This window comes from Brienomyrus brachyistius, chromosome 21 (assembly GCF_023856365.1).
Source record: "Brienomyrus brachyistius isolate T26 chromosome 21, BBRACH_0.4, whole genome shotgun sequence".
Taxonomy (NCBI): Eukaryota; Metazoa; Chordata; class Actinopteri; order Osteoglossiformes; family Mormyridae; genus Brienomyrus; species Brienomyrus brachyistius.
Genome location: NC_064553.1, coordinates 7,032,093 through 7,049,487, shown reverse-complemented (window position 1 = coordinate 7,049,487; position 17,395 = coordinate 7,032,093). Strand labels below are relative to the sequence as shown.

At 48.5% G+C, this 17,395-nt stretch overlaps 1 protein-coding gene across 5 annotated transcripts in view; it reads left to right on the top strand.

The window, feature by feature from the left end:
- fndc7rs1 (fibronectin type III domain containing 7, related sequence 1) overlaps nucleotides 1-17,395 on the top strand; it is a 41,720-nt gene that overhangs the window by 3,030 nt on the left and 21,295 nt on the right. Inside the window, exons 8-36 of one of the 5 annotated variants that reach the window (XM_048989113.1) lie at nucleotides 148-408; nucleotides 620-880; nucleotides 1,046-1,306; nucleotides 2,370-2,630; nucleotides 2,728-2,988; nucleotides 3,154-3,414; nucleotides 3,497-3,757; nucleotides 3,844-3,924; nucleotides 4,084-4,344; nucleotides 5,355-5,615; nucleotides 5,713-5,973; nucleotides 6,139-6,399; nucleotides 6,482-6,742; nucleotides 6,829-6,909; nucleotides 7,069-7,329; nucleotides 8,340-8,600; nucleotides 8,698-8,958; nucleotides 9,124-9,384; nucleotides 9,467-9,727; nucleotides 9,814-9,894; nucleotides 10,054-10,314; nucleotides 11,325-11,585; nucleotides 11,683-11,943; nucleotides 12,109-12,369; nucleotides 12,452-12,712; nucleotides 13,037-13,297; nucleotides 14,308-14,568; nucleotides 14,666-14,926; nucleotides 15,092-15,352. In XM_048989113.1, the coding sequence (XP_048845070.1) occupies nucleotides 148-408; nucleotides 620-880; nucleotides 1,046-1,306; nucleotides 2,370-2,630; nucleotides 2,728-2,988; nucleotides 3,154-3,414; nucleotides 3,497-3,757; nucleotides 3,844-3,924; nucleotides 4,084-4,344; nucleotides 5,355-5,615; nucleotides 5,713-5,973; nucleotides 6,139-6,399; nucleotides 6,482-6,742; nucleotides 6,829-6,909; nucleotides 7,069-7,329; nucleotides 8,340-8,600; nucleotides 8,698-8,958; nucleotides 9,124-9,384; nucleotides 9,467-9,727; nucleotides 9,814-9,894; nucleotides 10,054-10,314; nucleotides 11,325-11,585; nucleotides 11,683-11,943; nucleotides 12,109-12,369; nucleotides 12,452-12,712; nucleotides 13,037-13,297; nucleotides 14,308-14,568; nucleotides 14,666-14,926; nucleotides 15,092-15,352 (7,029 nt within the window). The remainder of the gene's footprint in view (nucleotides 1-147; nucleotides 409-619; nucleotides 881-1,045; nucleotides 1,307-2,369; nucleotides 2,631-2,727; nucleotides 2,989-3,153; nucleotides 3,415-3,496; nucleotides 3,758-3,843; nucleotides 3,925-4,083; nucleotides 4,345-5,354; nucleotides 5,616-5,712; nucleotides 5,974-6,138; nucleotides 6,400-6,481; nucleotides 6,743-6,828; nucleotides 6,910-7,068; nucleotides 7,330-8,339; nucleotides 8,601-8,697; nucleotides 8,959-9,123; nucleotides 9,385-9,466; nucleotides 9,728-9,813; nucleotides 9,895-10,053; nucleotides 10,315-11,324; nucleotides 11,586-11,682; nucleotides 11,944-12,108; nucleotides 12,370-12,451; nucleotides 12,713-13,036; nucleotides 13,298-14,307; nucleotides 14,569-14,665; nucleotides 14,927-15,091; nucleotides 15,353-17,395) is intronic. The other 4 variants (XM_048989114.1, XM_048989115.1, XM_048989117.1 and 1 more) reach the window with 4 other exon arrangements.

The window sequence follows — 17,395 nt, the reverse complement described above, 5'->3', positions numbered from 1 at the left end:
TTTTGTATTACATATACCCAGATATCGAATAAAAATTGAAAACTGACAAAAGTAATTTCCTTTGAAAGATGTGGCTCAGTGATACATGAAAAGTGCAGTAAACAATTTGGAGTTATACTTTTAACATGATTCTTGGCTGCCTCTCAGCTCCCTGCGAGCCGACAAACCTGAAAGCTGTCGCCGATTGCAATTCCAACACACTGATAGCCCTGTGGGACGACGCTCCGGGTGCCCTGTTCTACACAGTGGAAGCCGTGGGCAACTTTGGGGACTACTATATCTGTAACTCATCCACGACGAGTTGCCCCTTGGCGGACGTGCTATGCGGGCAGAGCCTGAGTGTCTGGATCACCGCCTCTGACTACGACTGCACCACCAATCGTGTCCTGGGGGACACGGCCGAGACAAGTACGCTACTGCTAGCCGCCGAGGGTGGAGCTGACACCCCACCTGCTGGCTGGCACTCCACCTTACCTCTTAATTAATTAACGACGTCATCTGAACAGTGGGCTACCTAACTTCGCCTTTCGCATGTCAGTCATTGATGCTTTAGGACACGGAGCTGCAACTGTTTCCGGCGGCTCGTATGCATTTACATTTGTCTGTACTTCTATTCCAGTGCCTTGCCTACCCCAAAACATATCTTCAGAGAATGACTGCAGATCTGACTCTGTCATGCTGAAGTGGGATTACTCCGCCGGTGCTGTGTCATATACCGCCTTAGCCACGCATGCGGACGGCACTGTGAGCAGCTGCAACAGTGTGGGCACTGGCTGCAGGGTCCAGGGTCTACGCTGCGGGGAGACATACTTTGTCTCTCTCCTTGTCACCAACCTTATCTGCAACATCACAGAGAACCTGCACACGACAGTGGAAACAGGTAACCACCCCCCCCCCACCCCCCCCGCCACACCACTACTTGTTCTCCACAAGAGTCATTCCCAGTAGTGGCGGCATCCAGTAGCTGGGATTTTTTGTTTTTCCTTCAATAAATCTTGAGTGAAATCACTGCTGATAGTTAATCTCGCACTGCTGGTTCTTACAGCGCCTTGTCCGCCATACCAAGTGAATGCTTCCCTGGACTGCTCTGGGAACCGCGCCCTTATCTCATGGTGGAACACCCAAAAGACTGGCTCTCACACGGCCACAATCAAGGACCAATATGCGGGGCAGTTCAACTGTAGTTCCACTACTGATGGGTGCATCATCCCTGACCTTCGATGTGGGCAAACGTACACAGTCAATGTCGCCTACTACAATGGCAGATGTCAGAGCTTGCCTTCCGGGACTGTCCAGATGAATTCCGGTATTGCTTACGTTCTACTTACGAACTTCATTTCAGTGTTTGCCGCAGTAGTTGTGTCATTAGGATAGTATCTAATACCTTGATATATTCTAGGTGTTAAAAAGTATTGTGGTGAACAAAAAGTAGTTGGCAATCAAAATAAATTGCAATTACATTGTAGAATACAGCCTTTCTTTCAGCCAATAATCATTTCAGGAATTACCTGGTTATATTAAGATAAGCTGAGTAATAAACTCGCTGGCCACCTGAGCACCTACTCGTTCATGCAAATATCTAATCAGCCAATAACGTGGCAGGAGCTCGATGTATAAAATTGTGTGGACATGGGTCAGGAGCCTTAGGTAACGGTCGGATCAACCTTAAAAATGTGATTCCTGTGACTGATCGTGATATTGATGTTGGCACTATATGCAGTAGTTTAGAGTATTTCAGAAGCTGCAGATCTGGGATTTGTATGCACAACGATCTCTAGAGTTCACAAAGAACAGTGTGAAAACATAACGAAACATCCAGTGAGCAGCACATGTGTGTGTGTGCAAATTCACTGTTGATGAAATAAGTCAGAAGAGAAACCCAGACAGAGTGGTTACCCCGACAGAAGAGCATAAAAGGGAAGCACAAATTGAAGTCAAGTCCAAGTCTCAGCCAAAGAGAGCAAAATGGGATCCAAATAAGCAGGCAAAGGCGACGATCAATGGGCAGGTGAAGCGCAAGCGATGGACGTTGACAAACAGAGGGCAAGACAAAAATTGGTGTTGGAAGGCAGAGTGAAGGTCGGGTGATGCACGTAGGGCAGTCAGAGGGTGAAGCTTCGAGTCTAAGGATAAAGTCAATAGGGAAATGTTGGAGCTCTAAGTAAATCGAGAAGATCTCGTGTCTGCCGGACGGACTGAAGTCAAGAGGCATCTCTGAGCAAGTGGGAATTGCAGAAGGGGATTCCCAGGGGGGTGCAGTTGGAGTGGTTTACATGTAATCTCAATTGGACTGCTCTGGGCTGGTGTAAGGAAAAAAAAAACAATGTTGGACAGAACCCCTGTTGATTATTGATATGGTATGTCCCCAGTGCCCTGTGCGCCCACTAATGTGACTGCAGTGCGAAACTGCCAGCAGAGCTCGGTCATGGTGAGCTGGGCAGCCAGCCAAGGAGCCAGAAATTATACTGTCACTGCCTTGAGCAACAGCGGACACAGTGTGGGCTCCCTCACTAACAACACAACCTGCAACATTACCGGCCTGCGCTGCAGTCAGATCTACGCCGTGGGAGTGATGGCTGTGGGTGACAACTGCAGCAGCCTTTCAAGCCAGACAGTCACAGTAGCAACAGGTAAGAGTGAGGGCCCAGTACAATAGGGCGTGGCTAGGGGAACGAGGGGGATTGTGGGAAAACAGTCCTAGTGTGACCATATACTCTTCCCCCACAGCACCATGTTCTCCTACTAACTTGGGAGGTTCGATTGACTGCTCATCCAACACAGCCTCGATCACGTGGAATATGAGCACAAATAGTTTGATGTATAGTGTTCAAGCAGTGGGGAGGGCTGGAGACAGAGTGAGCTGCAATAACACTGCCCCTAGCTGCCAACTAAGCGGCCTCCTCTGTGGTCAGAATTACAACTTCACTGTATCAGCCAGTGACACCAGCTGTCAAAGTCCAAACAGCACACCATTCACCCTGAAAACTGGTAAGGTGATCTGAGTCTCCTTTATCCTGATGCTGCCATGAGTGTATGAGATGTGCTACAACACAGTGAACTTTCATTTAGTAGAAATCTCTGAAGAAATGTAGATATCCCGTTGTTCATTTCTTTAGTATACTATAACGTCATCATGTGCCTTCTTCATCGTAGGTCCATGTACCCCCTCGAACATCCGGAACCGCCTTGACTGCGGCAACAACACCCTAACAGTAAGCTGGGACCCAAACCTAGATGCCTCAAACTACAGCGTGAGCGTCAGATCGGCAGATGGCACTGTGCAATTCTGCAGCAGCTGGAATACCAGTTGCACCATCGGCAGTTTGACCTGCGGCCTGAATTACACCTTCAATGTCACAGCCTCCAGTAATAACTGCCGCAGCCCTCCAAGCGTGACACAAACCATACGCACTGGTGAGTTCATTCACTACTAAGGTATGCCCTACCGCTTTTGCATTGTGGTCCTGATGTGAGCAGTCACGCTTTTCTCCCGTAGTGCCATGTGTTCCTCAGCTTGTCCAAGGGAACGTGGATTGTGCATCGAATGCACTGCTGGTGTCCTGGATCAGCACCCGTGGTGCAAGGACCTATGCTGCCAACATTCTGGGCCCCAATGGCTACTCCAATTCATGTACCACAGCCAACCTCTCCTGCTCCTTCAGCCAGCTGCAGTGTTCTCAGCAGTATAACATCAGTGTGCTCGCCCTGGACAGCCAATGCAACAGCACCAGCAGCCCTGCCATTTCTGTGTCTACAGGTAAGCCTCTGTCAAGCTCTTCCCCGAGGGAATTCCCAAGCTTCAGTTATGGAACAGAGTTCAATCAACTATCTCACTCTCTCCAGTTCCATGCACCCAAATGAATGTGGCTACCAACCTATCCTGCAATGCCAGCACAGCAATAGTATCCTGGGATGCCAGCCTTGGTAGGGTTTTGTGGATGTGAGAATATTAGATGTAGGGTACTGAGGTAGAGACGAAAAATATATATGCAAACATATATATTTTCAAACACTAATGTCCGGTATAATACCTATGACTTCAGAATAGTAGGAAAATGACCAGAATATATTTGTGTCTTCCAGCTCCTTGCCCACCTGTGATAGTAAACAGTACCGTGAATTGCACCACCAACGTGGCCTCAGTGTCATGGGTGAGGGGGAACGCTGTGGTCAACGTTGTCGTCAACGCCTCGTCATCCCAGGGCCATCAGACCTGGTGCCGGTCCGGTAGTGGCACCTGTGACCTGGTGGACCTTCGGTGTGGCCAGAACTACACTGTGCGAGCCTCCGTAGCTGGGGCAAGCTGTGACAATGCTGCCAGCCCTGCCTCTTACATACTGACAGGTGGGCTTCTACAATGAGGACGCTGCCATGTCCTCTTCAGGTGGAGTTGTTGGGAGGTCTAGTAAGAATATCATACGGCTTCCTCCTTCAGTGGCACAGAAATACAACAGCATGTAACCAGCCTTTGGTCCCTGGCCGGTTCCGATTGCCTGGTATCACTCACTCTGTTACCTTGAGTCAAGGAACCATCCTGCAGCATCTTTAGAAATATCCAACTTTGTATTTACTGTCAATTTCAGGCTGACATTTTCTTAAAATAAATCTACAATGCAGCTACACTCAGACAGATGAATATACACTGTAACAGCAAGTACACGAGCATGAAAAGAAACACCTTTACTGCAGGTAAAAAGGTATATCAGGATGTGGCATTGGTCGGAAAAAGAGTTTTGGAGATTCCGTATCAAAAATTCTTCATTCCTTAATGTACATTAAGTATGAACATAAATGCCTTTTGTTTTGAAAAAATCTTTTTTAATCCCCCATCTGTGACTGATACTGCTCCGCGTTTCCATCAATGTGGTGGTAGCACTAGTACATGAAGGACATTGGCTCTGTGATCTGGGCTACAGTGCCGGGAGCAAAATCGTACCTGCCAACAGCAACAGGCATTGATGGACACACACCTTTGTCTGTCCAGTAACAGCAGATGCCCCTTCATCGACTTGCACTGTGGGGAGATTTATTGTGACTGACTGGTGACCATTAGGAGAGGCTGTGATAGCAAGCCCAACCCACATATCACACTCCCAAGTAGTGAGATCTGCCTGTTTCGTTGCTGGTTGAATGTTTTTGAGAACGCCTGCCTTTTATGTGCAGTGGCAAGATCTGTCAGTGACACCTGCTTAAGCAGGCTCAGCAGAACTCCTGTCATCCAGGAAGGTCCACATTTACTTACTCTATTGAATGGATCTTCATTTTGATAGACTGCAATCTAGAAAAGGGAACACGCACTTCCTCGTGTGAGTTTTGAAATGCCATGACTGAGTATTGGTATGGTATGTCCACAGTGCCCTGTGCGCCCACTAATGTGACTGCAGTGCGAAACTGCCAGCAGAGCTCGGTCATGGTGAGCTGGGCAGCCAGCCAAGGAGCCAGAAATTATACTGTCACTGCCCTGAGCAACAGCGGACACAGTGTGGGCTCCCTCTCTAACAACACAACCTGCAACGTTACCGGCCTGCGCTGCAGTCAGATCTACGCCGTGGGAGTGATGGCTGTGGGTGACAGCTGCAGCAGCCTTTCAAGCCAGACAGTCACAGTAGCAACAGGTAAGAGTGAGGGCCCGGTACATTAGAGCGTGGCTAGGGGAACGAGGGGGATTGTGGGAAAACAGTCCTAGCGTGACCATATACTCTTCCCCCACAGCACCATGTTCTCCTACTAACTTGGGAGGTTCGATTGACTGCTCATCCAACACAGCCTCGATCACGTGGAATATAAGCACAAATACTTTGATGTATAGCGTGCAAGCAGTGGGGAGGGCTGGAGACAGAGTGAGCTGCAATAACACTGCCCCTAGCTGCCAACTAAGCGGCCTCCTCTGTGGTCAGAATTACAGCTTCACTGTATCAGCCAGTGACACCAGCTGTCAAAGTCCAAACAGCACACCATTCACCCTGAAAACTGGTAAGGTGGTCTGAGTCTCCTTTATCCTGATGCTGCCATGAGTGTATGAGATGTGCTACAACACAGTGAACTTTCATTTAGTAGAAATCTCTGAAGAAATGCAGACATCCCGTTGTTCATTTCTTTAGTATACTATAATGTCATCATGTGCCTTCTTCATCGTAGGTCCATGTACCCCCTCGAACATCCAGAACCGCCTTGACTGTGGCAGCAATAACCTAACAGTAAGCTGGGACCCAAACCCAGATCCCCTGAACTACAGCGTGAGCGTCAGATCAGCAGATGGCACTGTGCAATTCTGCAGCAGCTGGAATACCAGTTGCATCATCGGCAGTTTGATCTGCGGCCAGAATTACACCTTCAATGTCACAGCCTCCAGTAATGACTGCCGCAGCCCTCCAAGCATGACACAAACCATACGCACTGGTGAGTTGATCCACTACTAAGGTATTCCCTACAGCTTTTGCATTGTGGTCCTGATGTGAGCAGTCACGTTTTTCTCCCGTAGTGCCATGTGTTCCTCAGCTTGTCCAAGGCAACACGGATTGTGCATCGAATGCGCTGCTGGTGTCCTGGATCAGTAGCCGTGGTGCAAGGACCTATGCTGCCAACATTCTGGGCCCCAATGGCTACTCCAATTCATGTACCACAGCCAACCTCTCCTGCTCCTTCAGCCAGCTGCAGTGTTCTCAGCAGTATAACATCAGTGTGCTCGCCCTGGACAGCCAATGCAACAGCACCAGCAGCCCTGCCATTTCTGTGTCTACAGGTAAGCCTCTGTCAAGCTCTGCCCCGAGGGAATTCCCAAGCTTCAGTTATGGAACAGAGTTCAATCAACTATCTCACTCTCTCCAGTTCCATGCACCCAAATGAATGTGGCTACCAACCTATCCTGCAATGCCAGCACAGCAATAGTATCCTGGGATGCCAGCCTTGGTAGGGTTTTGTGGATGTGAGAATATTAGATGTAGGGTACTGAGGTAGAGACGAAAAATATATATGCAAACATATATATTTTCAAACACTAATGTCCGGTATAATACCTATGACTTCAGAATAGTAGGAAAATGACCAGAATATATTTGTGTCTTCCAGCTCCTTGCCCACCTGTGATAGTAAACAGTACCGTGAATTGCACCACCAACGTGGCCTCAGTGTCATGGGTGAGGGGGAACGCTGTGGTCAACGTTGTCGTCAACGCCTCGTCATCCCAGGGCCATCAGACCTGGTGCCGGTCCGGTAGTGGCACCTGTGACCTGGTGGACCTTCGGTGTGGCCAGAACTACACTGTGCGAGCCTCCGTAGCTGGGGCAAGCTGTGACAATGCTGCCAGCCCTGCCTCTTACATACTGACAGGTGGGCTTCTACAATGAGGACGCTGCCATGTCCTCTTCAGGTGGAGTTGTTGGGAGGTCTAGTAAGAATATCATACGGCTTCCTCCTTCAGTGGCACAGAAATACAACAGCATGTAACCAGCCTTTGGTCCCTGGCCGGTTCCGATTGCCTGGTATCACTCACTCTGTTACCTTGAGTCAAGGAACCATCCTGCAGCATCTTTAGAAATATCCAACTTTGTATTTACTGTCAATTTCAGGCTGACATTTTCTTAAAATAAATCTACAATGCAGCTACACTCAGACAGATGAATATACACTGTAACAGCAAGTACACGAGCATGAAAAGAAACACCTATACTGCAGGTAAAAAGGTATATCAGGATGTGGCATTGGTCGGAAAAAGAGTTTTGGAGATTCCGTATCAAAAATTCTTCATTCCTTAATGTACATTAAGTATGAACATAAATGCCTTTTGTTTTGAAAAAATCTTTTTTAATCCCCCATCTGTGACTGATACTGCTCCGCGTTTCCATCAATGTGGTGGTAGCACTAGTACATGAAGGACATTGGCTCTGTGATCTGGGCTACAGTGCCGGGAGCAAAATCGTACCTGCCAACAGCAACAGGCATTGATGGACACACACCTTTGTCTGTCCAGTAACAGCAGATGCCCCTTCATCGACTTGCACTGTGGGGAGATTTACTGTGACTGACTGGTGACCATTAGGAGAGGCTGTGATAGCAAGCCCAACCCACATATCACACTCCCAAGTAGTGAGATCTGCCTGTTTCGTTGCTGGTTGAATGTTTTTGAGAACGCCTGCCTTTTATGTGCAGTGGCAAGATCTGTCAGTGACACCTGCTTAAGCAGGTTCAGCAGAACTCCTGTCATCCAGGAAGGTCCACATTTACTTACTCTATTGAATGGATCTTCATTTTGATAGACTGCAATCTAGAAAAGGGAACACGCACTTCCTCGTGTGAGTTTTAAAATGCCGTGACTGAGTATTGGTATGGTATGTCCACAGTGCCCTGTGCGCCCACTAATGTGACTGCAGTGCGAAACTGCCAGCAGAGCTCGGTCATGGTGAGCTGGGCAGCCAGCCAAGGAGCCAGAAATTATACTGTCACTGCCCTGAGCAACAGCGGACACAGTGTGGGCTCCCTCTCTAACAACACAACCTGCAACGTTACCGGCCTGCGCTGCAGTCAGATCTACGCCGTGGGAGTGATGGCTGTGGGTGACAGCTGCAGCAGTCCTTCAAGCCAGACAGTCACAGTAGCAACAGGTAAGAGTGAGGGCCCAGTACAATAGGGCGTGGCTAGGGGAACGAGGGGGATTGTGGGAAAACAGTCCTAGCGTGACCATATACTCTTCCCCCACAGCACCATGTTCTCCTACTAACTTGGGAGGTTCGATTGACTGCTCATCCAACACAGCCTCGATCACGTGGAATATAAGCACAAATACTTTGATGTATAGCGTGCAAGCAGTGGGGAGGGCTGGAGACAGAGTGAGCTGCAATAACACTGCCCCTAGCTGCCAACTAAGCGGCCTCCTCTGTGGTCAGAATTACAGCTTCACTGTATCAGCCAGTGACACCAGCTGTCAAAGTCCAAACAGCACACCATTCACCCTGAAAACTGGTAAGGTGGTCTGAGTCTCCTTTATCCTGATGCTGCCATGAGTGTATGAGATGTGCTACAACACAGTGAACTTTCATTTAGTAGAAATCTCTGAAGAAATGCAGACATCCCGTTGTTCATTTCTTTAGTAAACTATAATGTCATCATGTACCTTCTTCATCGTAGGTCCATGTACCCCCTCGAACATCCAGAACCGCCTTGACTGTGGCAGCAATAACCTAACAGTAAGCTGGGACCCAAACCCAGATCCCCTGAACTACAGCGTGAGCGTCAGATCAGCAGATGGCACTGTGCAATTCTGCAGCAGCTGGAATACCAGTTGCATCATCGGCAGTTTGATCTGCGGCCAGAATTACACCTTCAATGTCACAGCCTCCAGTAATGACTGCCGCAGCCCTCCAAGCATGACACAAACCATACGCACTGGTGAGTTGATCCACTACTAAGGTATTCCCTACAGCTTTTGCATTGTGGTCCTGATGTGAGCAGTCACGTTTTTCTCCCGTAGTGCCATGTGTTCCTCAGCTTGTCCAAGGCAACACGGATTGTGCATCGAATGCGCTGCTGGTGTCCTGGATCAGTAGCCGTGGTGCAAGGACCTATGCTGCCAACATTCTGGGCCCCAATGGCTACTCCAATTCATGTACCACAGCCAACCTCTCCTGCTCCTTCAGCCAGCTGCAGTGTTCTCAGCAGTATAACATCAGTGTGCTCGCCCTGGACAGCCAATGCAACAGCACCAGCAGCCCTGCCATTTCTGTGTCTACAGGTAAGCCTCTGTCAAGCTCTGCCCCGAGGGAATTCCCAAGCTTGAGTTATGGAACAGAGTTCAATCAACTATCTCACTCTCTCCAGTTCCATGCACCCAAATGAATGTGGCTACCAACCTATCCTGCAATGCCAGCACAGCAATAGTATCCTGGGATGCCAGCCTTGGTAGGGTTTTGTGGATGTGAGAATATTAGATGTAGGGTACTGAGGTAGAGACGAAAAATATATATGCAAACATATATATTTTCAAACACTAATGTCCGGTATAATACCTATGACTTCAGAATAGTAGGAAAATGACCAGAATATATTTGTGTCTTCCAGCTCCTTGCCCACCTGTGATAGTAAACAGTACCGTGAATTGCACCACCAACGTGGCCTCAGTGTCATGGGTGAGGGGGAACGCTGTGGTCAACGTTGTCGTCAACGCCTCGTCATCCCAGGGCCATCAGACCTGGTGCCGGTCCGGTAGTGGCACCTGTGACCTGGTGGACCTTCGGTGTGGCCAGAACTACACTGTGCGAGCCTCCGTAGCTGGGGCAAGCTGTGACAATGCTGCCAGCCCTGCCTCTTACATACTGACAGGTGGGCTTCTACAATGAGGACGCTGCCATGTCCTCTTCAGGTGGAGTTGTTGGGAGGTCTAGTAAGAATATCATACGGCTTCCTCCTTCAGTGGCACAGAAATACAACAGCATGTAACCAGCCTTTGGTCCCTGGCCGGTTCCGATTGCCTGGTATCACTCACTCTGTTACCTTGAGTCAAGGAACCATCCTGCAGCATCTTTAGAAATATCCAACTTTGTATTTACTGTCAATTTCAGGCTGACATTTTCTTAAAATAAATCTACAATGCAGCTACACTCAGACAGATGAATATACACTGTAACAGCAAGTACACGAGCATGAAAAGAAACACCTTTACTGCAGGTAAAAAGGTATATCAGGATGTGGCATTGGTCGGAAAAAGAGTTTTGGAGATTCCGTATCAAGAATTCTTCATTCCTTAATGTACATTAAGTATGAACATAAATGCCTTTTGTTTTGAAAAAATCTTTTTTAATCCCCCATCTGTGACTGATACTGCTCTGTGTTCCCATCAATGTGGTGGTAGCACTAGTACATGAAGGACATTGGCTCTGTGATCTGGGCTACAGTGCCGGGAGCAAAATCGTACCTGCCAACAGCAACAGGCATTGATGGACACACACCTTTGTCTGTCCAATAACAGCAGATGCCCCTTCATCGGCTTGCACTGTGGGGAGACTTACTGTGACTGATTGGTGACCATTAGGAGAGGCTGTGATAGCAAGCCCAACCCACATATCACACTCCCAAGTAGTGAGATCTGCCTGTTTCGTTGCTGGTTGAATGTTTTTGAGAACGCCTGCCTTTTATGTGCAGTGGTAAGATCTGTCAGTGACACCTGCTTAAGCAGGCCCAGCAGAACTCCTGTCATCCAGGAAGGTCCACATTTACTTACTCTATTGAATGAATCTTCATTTTGATAGACTGCAATCTAGAAATGGGAACACGCACTTCCTCGTGTGAGTTTTGAAATGCCGTGACTGAGTATTGATATGGTATGTCCACAGTGCCCTGTGCGCCCACTAATGTGACTGCAGTGCGAAACTGCCAGCAGAGCTCGGTCATGGTGAGCTGGGCAGCCAGCCAAGGAGCCAGAAATTATACTGTCACTGCCTTGAGCAACAGCGGACACAGTGTGGGCTCCCTCACTAACAACACAACCTGCAACATTACCGGCCTGCGCTGCAGTCAGATCTACGCCGTGGGAGTGATGGCTGTGGGTGACAGCTGCAGCAGCCTTTCAAGCCAGACAGTCACAGTAGCAACAGGTAAGAGTGAGGGCCCAGTACAATAGGGCGTGGCTAGGGGAACGAGGGGGATTGTGGGAAAACAGTCCTAGTGTGACCATATACTCTTCCCCCACAGCACCATGTTCTCCTACTAACTTGGGAGGTTCGATTGGCTGCTCATCCAACACAGCCTCGATCACGTGGAATATGAGCACAAATAGTTTGATGTATAGTGTTCAAGCAGTGGGGAGGGCTGGAGACAGAGTGAGCTGCAATAACACTGCCCCTAGCTGCCAACTAAACGGCCTCCTCTGTGGTCAGAATTACAGCTTCACTGTATCAGCCAGTGACACCAGCTGTCAAAGTCCAAACAGCACACCATTCACCCTGAAAACTGGTAAGGTGATCTGAGTCTCCTTTATCCTGATGCGGCCATGAGTGTATGAGATGCGCTACAACACAGTGAACTTTCATTTAGTAGAAATCTCTGAAGAAATGCAGATATCCCGTTGTTCATTTCTTTAGTATACTATAATGTCATCATGTGCCTTCTTCATCGTAGGTCCATGTACCCCCTCGAACGTCTGGAACCGCCTTGACTGCGGCAACAACACCCTAACAGTAAGCTGGGACCCAAACCCAGATCCCCTGAACTACAGCGTGAGCGTCAGATCGGCAGATGGCATTGTGCAATTCTGCAGCAGCTGGAATACCAGTTGCACCATCGGCAGTTTGACCTGCGGCCTGAATTACACCTTCAATGTCACAGCCTCCAGTAATAACTGCAGCAGCCCTCCAAGCGTGACACAAACCATACGCACTGGTGAGTTCATTCACTACTAAGGTATGCCCTACCGCTTTTGCATTGTGGTCCTGATGTGAGCAGTCACGCTTTTCCCCCGTAGTGCCATGTGTTCCTCAGCTTGTCCAAGGGAACGTGGATTGTGCATCGAATGCACTGCTGGTGTCCTGGATCAGCACCCGTGGTGCAAGGACCTATGCTGCCAACATTCTGGGCCCCAATGGCTACTCCAATTCATGTACCACAGCCAACCTCTCCTGCTCCTTCAGCCAGCTGCAGTGTTCTCAGCAGTATAACATCAGTGTGCTCGTCCTGGACAGCCAATGCAACAGCACCAGCAGCCCTGCCATTTCTGTGTCTACAGGTAAGCCTCTGTCAAGCTCTGCCCCGAGGGAATTCCCAAGCTTGAGTTATGGAACAGAGTTCAATCAACTATCTCACTCTCTCCAGTTCCATGCACCCAAATGAATGTGGTTACCAACCTATCCTGCAATGCCAGCACAGCAATAGTATCCTGGGATGCCAGCCTTGGTAGGGTTTTGTGGATGTGAGAATATTAGATATAGGGTACTGAGGTAGAGACGAAATATGTATGCAAACATACATATTTTCAAACACTAATGTCCGGTATAATACCTATGACATCAGAATAGTAGGAAAATGACCAGAATATATTTGTGTCTTCCAGCTCCTTGCCCACCTGTGATAGTAAACAGTACCGTGAATTGCACCACCAACGTGGCCTCAGTGTCATGGGTGAGGGGGAACGCTGTGGTCAACGTTGTCGTCAACGCCTCGTCATCCCAGGGCCATCAGACCTGGTGCCGGTCCGGTAGTGGCACCTGTGACCTGGTGGACCTTCGGTGTGGCCAGAACTACACTGTGCGAGCCTCCGTAGCTGGGGCAAGCTGTGACAATGCTGCCAGCCCTGCCTCTTACATACTGACAGGTGGGCTTCTACAATGAGGACGCTGCCATGTCCTCTTCAGGTGGAGTTGTTGGGAGGTCTAGTAAGAATATCATACGGCTTCCTCCTTCAGTGGCACAGAAATACAACAGCATGTAACCAGCCTTTGGTCCCTGGCCGGTTCCGATTGCCTGGTATCACTCACTCTGTTACCTTGAGTCAAGGAACCATCCTGCAGCATCTTTAGAAATATCCAACTTTGTATTTACTGTCAATTTCAGGCTGATATTTTCTTAAAATAAATCTACAATGCAGCTACACTCAGACAGATGAATATACACTGTAACAGCAAGTACACGAGCATGAAAAGAAACACCTTTACTGCAGGTAAAAAGGTATATCAGGATGTGGCATTGGTCGGAAAAAGAGTTTTGGAGATTCCGTATCAAGAATTCTTCATTCCTTAATGTACATTAAGTATGAACATAAATGCCTTTTGTTTTGAAAAAATCTTTTTTAATCCCCCATCTGTGACTGATACTGCTCTGTGTTTCCATCAATGTGGTGGTAGCACTAGTACATGAAGGACATTGGCTCTGTGATCTGGGCTACAGTGCCGGGAGCAAAATCGTACCTGCCAACAGCAACAGGCATTGATGGACACACACCTTTGTCTGTCCAGTAACAGCAGATGCCCCTTCATCGACTTGCACTGTGGGGAGATTTACTGTGACTGACTGGTGACCATTAGGAGAGGCTGTGATAGCAAGCCCAACCCACATATCACACTCCCAAGTAGTGAGATCTGCCTGTTTCTTTGCTGGTTGAATGTTTTTGAGAACGCCTGCCTTTTATGTGCAGTGGCAAGATCTGTCAGTGACACCTGCTTAAGCAGGCTCAGCAGAACTCCTGTCATCCAGGAAGGTCCACATTTACTTACTCTATTGAATGGATCTTCATTTTGATAGACTGCAATCTAGAAAAGGGAACACGCACTTCCTCGTGTGAGTTTTGAAATGCCGTGACTGAGTATTGGTATGGTATGTCCACAGTGCCCTGTGCGCCCACTAATGTGACTGCAGTGCGAAACTGCCAGCAGAGCTCGGTCATGGTGAGCTGGGCAGCCAGCCAAGGAGCCAGAAATTATACTGTCACTGCCCTGAGCAACAGCGGACACAGTGTGGGCTCCCTCTCTAACAACACAACCTGCAACGTTACCGGCCTGCGCTGCAGTCAGATCTACGCCGTGGGAGTGATGGCTGTGGGTGACAGCTGCAGCAGCCTTTCAAGCCAGACAGTCACAGTAGCAACAGGTAAGAGTGAGGGCCCAGTACAATAGGGCGTGGCTAGGGGAACGAGGGGGATTGTGGGAAAACAGTCCTAGTGTGACCATATACTCTTCCCCCACAGCACCATGTTCTCCTACTAACTTGGGAGGTTCGATTGACTGCTCATCCAACACAGCCTCGATCACGTGGAATATGAGCACAAATAGTTTGATGTATAGTGTTCAAGCAGTGGGGAGGGCTGGAGACAGAGTGAGCTGCAATAACACTGCCCCTAGCTGCCAACTAAACGGCCTCCTCTGTGGTCAGAATTACAGCTTCACTGTATCAGCCAGTGACACCAGCTGTCAAAGTCCAAACAGCACACCATTCACCCTGAAAACTGGTAAGGTGATCTGAGTCTCCTTTATCCTGATGCGGCCATGAGTGTATGAGATGCGCTACAACACAGTGAACTTTCATTTAGTAGAAATCTCTGAAGAAATGCAGATATCCCGTTGTTCATTTCTTTAGTATACTATAATGTCATCATGTGCCTTCTTCATCGTAGGTCCATGTACCCCCTCGAACGTCTGGAACCGCCTTGACTGCGGCAACAACACCCTAACAGTAAGCTGGGACCCAAACCCAGATCCCCTGAACTACAGCGTGAGCGTCAGATCGGCAGATGGCATTGTGCAATTCTGCAGCAGCTGGAATACCAGTTGCACCATCGGCAGTTTGACCTGCGGCCTGAATTACACCTTCAATGTCACAGCCTCCAGTAATAACTGCAGCAGCCCTCCAAGCGTGACACAAACCATACGCACTGGTGAGTTGATCCACTACTAAGGTATTCCCTACAGCTTTTGCATTGTGGTCCTGATGTGAGCAGTCACGTTTTTCTCCCGTAGTGCCATGTGTTCCTCAGCTTGTCCAAGGCAACACGGATTGTGCATCGAATGCGCTGCTGGTGTCCTGGATCAGTAGCCGTGGTGCAAGGACCTATGCTGCCAACATTCTGGGCCCCAATGGCTACTCCAATTCATGTACCACAGCCAACCTCTCCTGCTCCTTCAGCCAGCTGCAGTGTTCTCAGCAGTATAACATCAGTGTGCTCGCCCTGGACAGCCAATGCAACAGCACCAGCAGCCCTGCCATTTCTGTGTCTACAGGTAAGCCTCTGTCAAGCTCTGCCCCGAGGGAATTCCCAAGCTTCAGTTATGGAACAGAGTTCAATCAACTATCTCACTCTCTCCAGTTCCATGCACCCAAATGAATGTGGCTACCAACCTATCCTGCAATGCCAGCACAGCAATAGTATCCTGGGATGCCAGCCTTGGTAGGGTTTTGTGGATGTGAGAATATTAGATGTAGGGTACTGAGGTAGAGACGAAAAATATATATGCAAACATATATATTTTCAAACACTAATGTCCGGTATAATACCTATGACTTCAGAATAGTAGGAAAATGACCAGAATATATTTGTGTCTTCCAGCTCCTTGCCCACCTGTGATAGTAAACAGTACCGTGAATTGCACCACCAACGTGGCCTCAGTGTCATGGGTGAGGGGGAACGCTGTGGTCAACGTTGTCGTCAACGCCTCGTCATCCCAGGGCCATCAGATCTGGTGCCGGTCCGGTAGTGGCACCTGTAACCTGGTGGACCTTCGGTGTGGCCAGAACTACACTGTGCGAGCCTCCGTAGCTGGGGCAAGCTGTGACAATGCTGCCAGCCCTGCCTCTTACGTACTGACAGGTGGGCTTCTACAATGAGGACGCTGCCATGTCCTCTTCAGGTGGAGTTGTTGGGAGGTCTAGTAAGAATATCATACGGCTTCCTCCTTCTATGAGTTCAGTGGCACAGAAATACAACAGCATGTAACCAGCCATTGGTCCCTGGCCGGTTCTGATTGTCTGGTATCACTCACTCTGTTACCTTGAGTCAAGGAACCATCCTGCAGCATCTTTAGAAATATCCAACTTTGTATTTACTGTCAATTTCAGGCTGACATTTTCTTAAAATAAATCTACAATGCAGCTACACTCAGACAGATGAATATACACTGTAACAGCAAGTACACGAGCATGAAAAGAAACACCTTTACTGCAGGTAAAAAGGTATATCAGGATGTGGCATTGGTCGGAAAAAGAGTTTTGGAGATTCCGTATCAAGAATTCTTCATTCCTTAATGTACATTAAGTATGAACATAAATGCCTTTTGTTTTGAAAAAATCTTTTTTAATCCCCCATCTGTGACTGATACTGCTCTGTGTTTCCATCAATGTGGTGGTAGCACTAGTACATGAAGGACATTGGCTCTGTGATCTGGGCTACAGTGCCGGGAGCAAAATCGTACCTGCCAACAGCAACAGGCATTGATGGACACACACCTTTGTCTGTCCAGTAACAGCAGATGCCCCTTCATCGACTTGCACTGTGGGGAGATTTACTGTGACTGACTGGTGACCATTAGGAGAGGCTGTGATAGCAAGCCCAACCCACATATCACACTCCCAAGTAGTGAGATCTGCCTGTTTCTTTGCTGGTTGAATGTTTTTGAGAACGCCTGCCTTTTATGTGCAGTGGCAAGATCTGTCAGTGACACCTGCTTAAGCAGGCTCAGCAGAACTCCTGTCATCCAGGAAGGTCCACATTTACTTACTCTATTGAATGGATCTTCATTTTGATAGACTGCAATCTAGAAAAGGGAACACGCACTTCCTCGTGTGAGTTTTGAAATGCCGTGACTGAGTATTGGTATGGTATGTCCACAGTGCCCTGTGCGCCCACTAATGTGACTGCAGTGCGAAACTGCCAGCAGAGCTCGGTCATGGTGAGCTGGGCAGCCAGCCAAGGAGCCAGAAATTA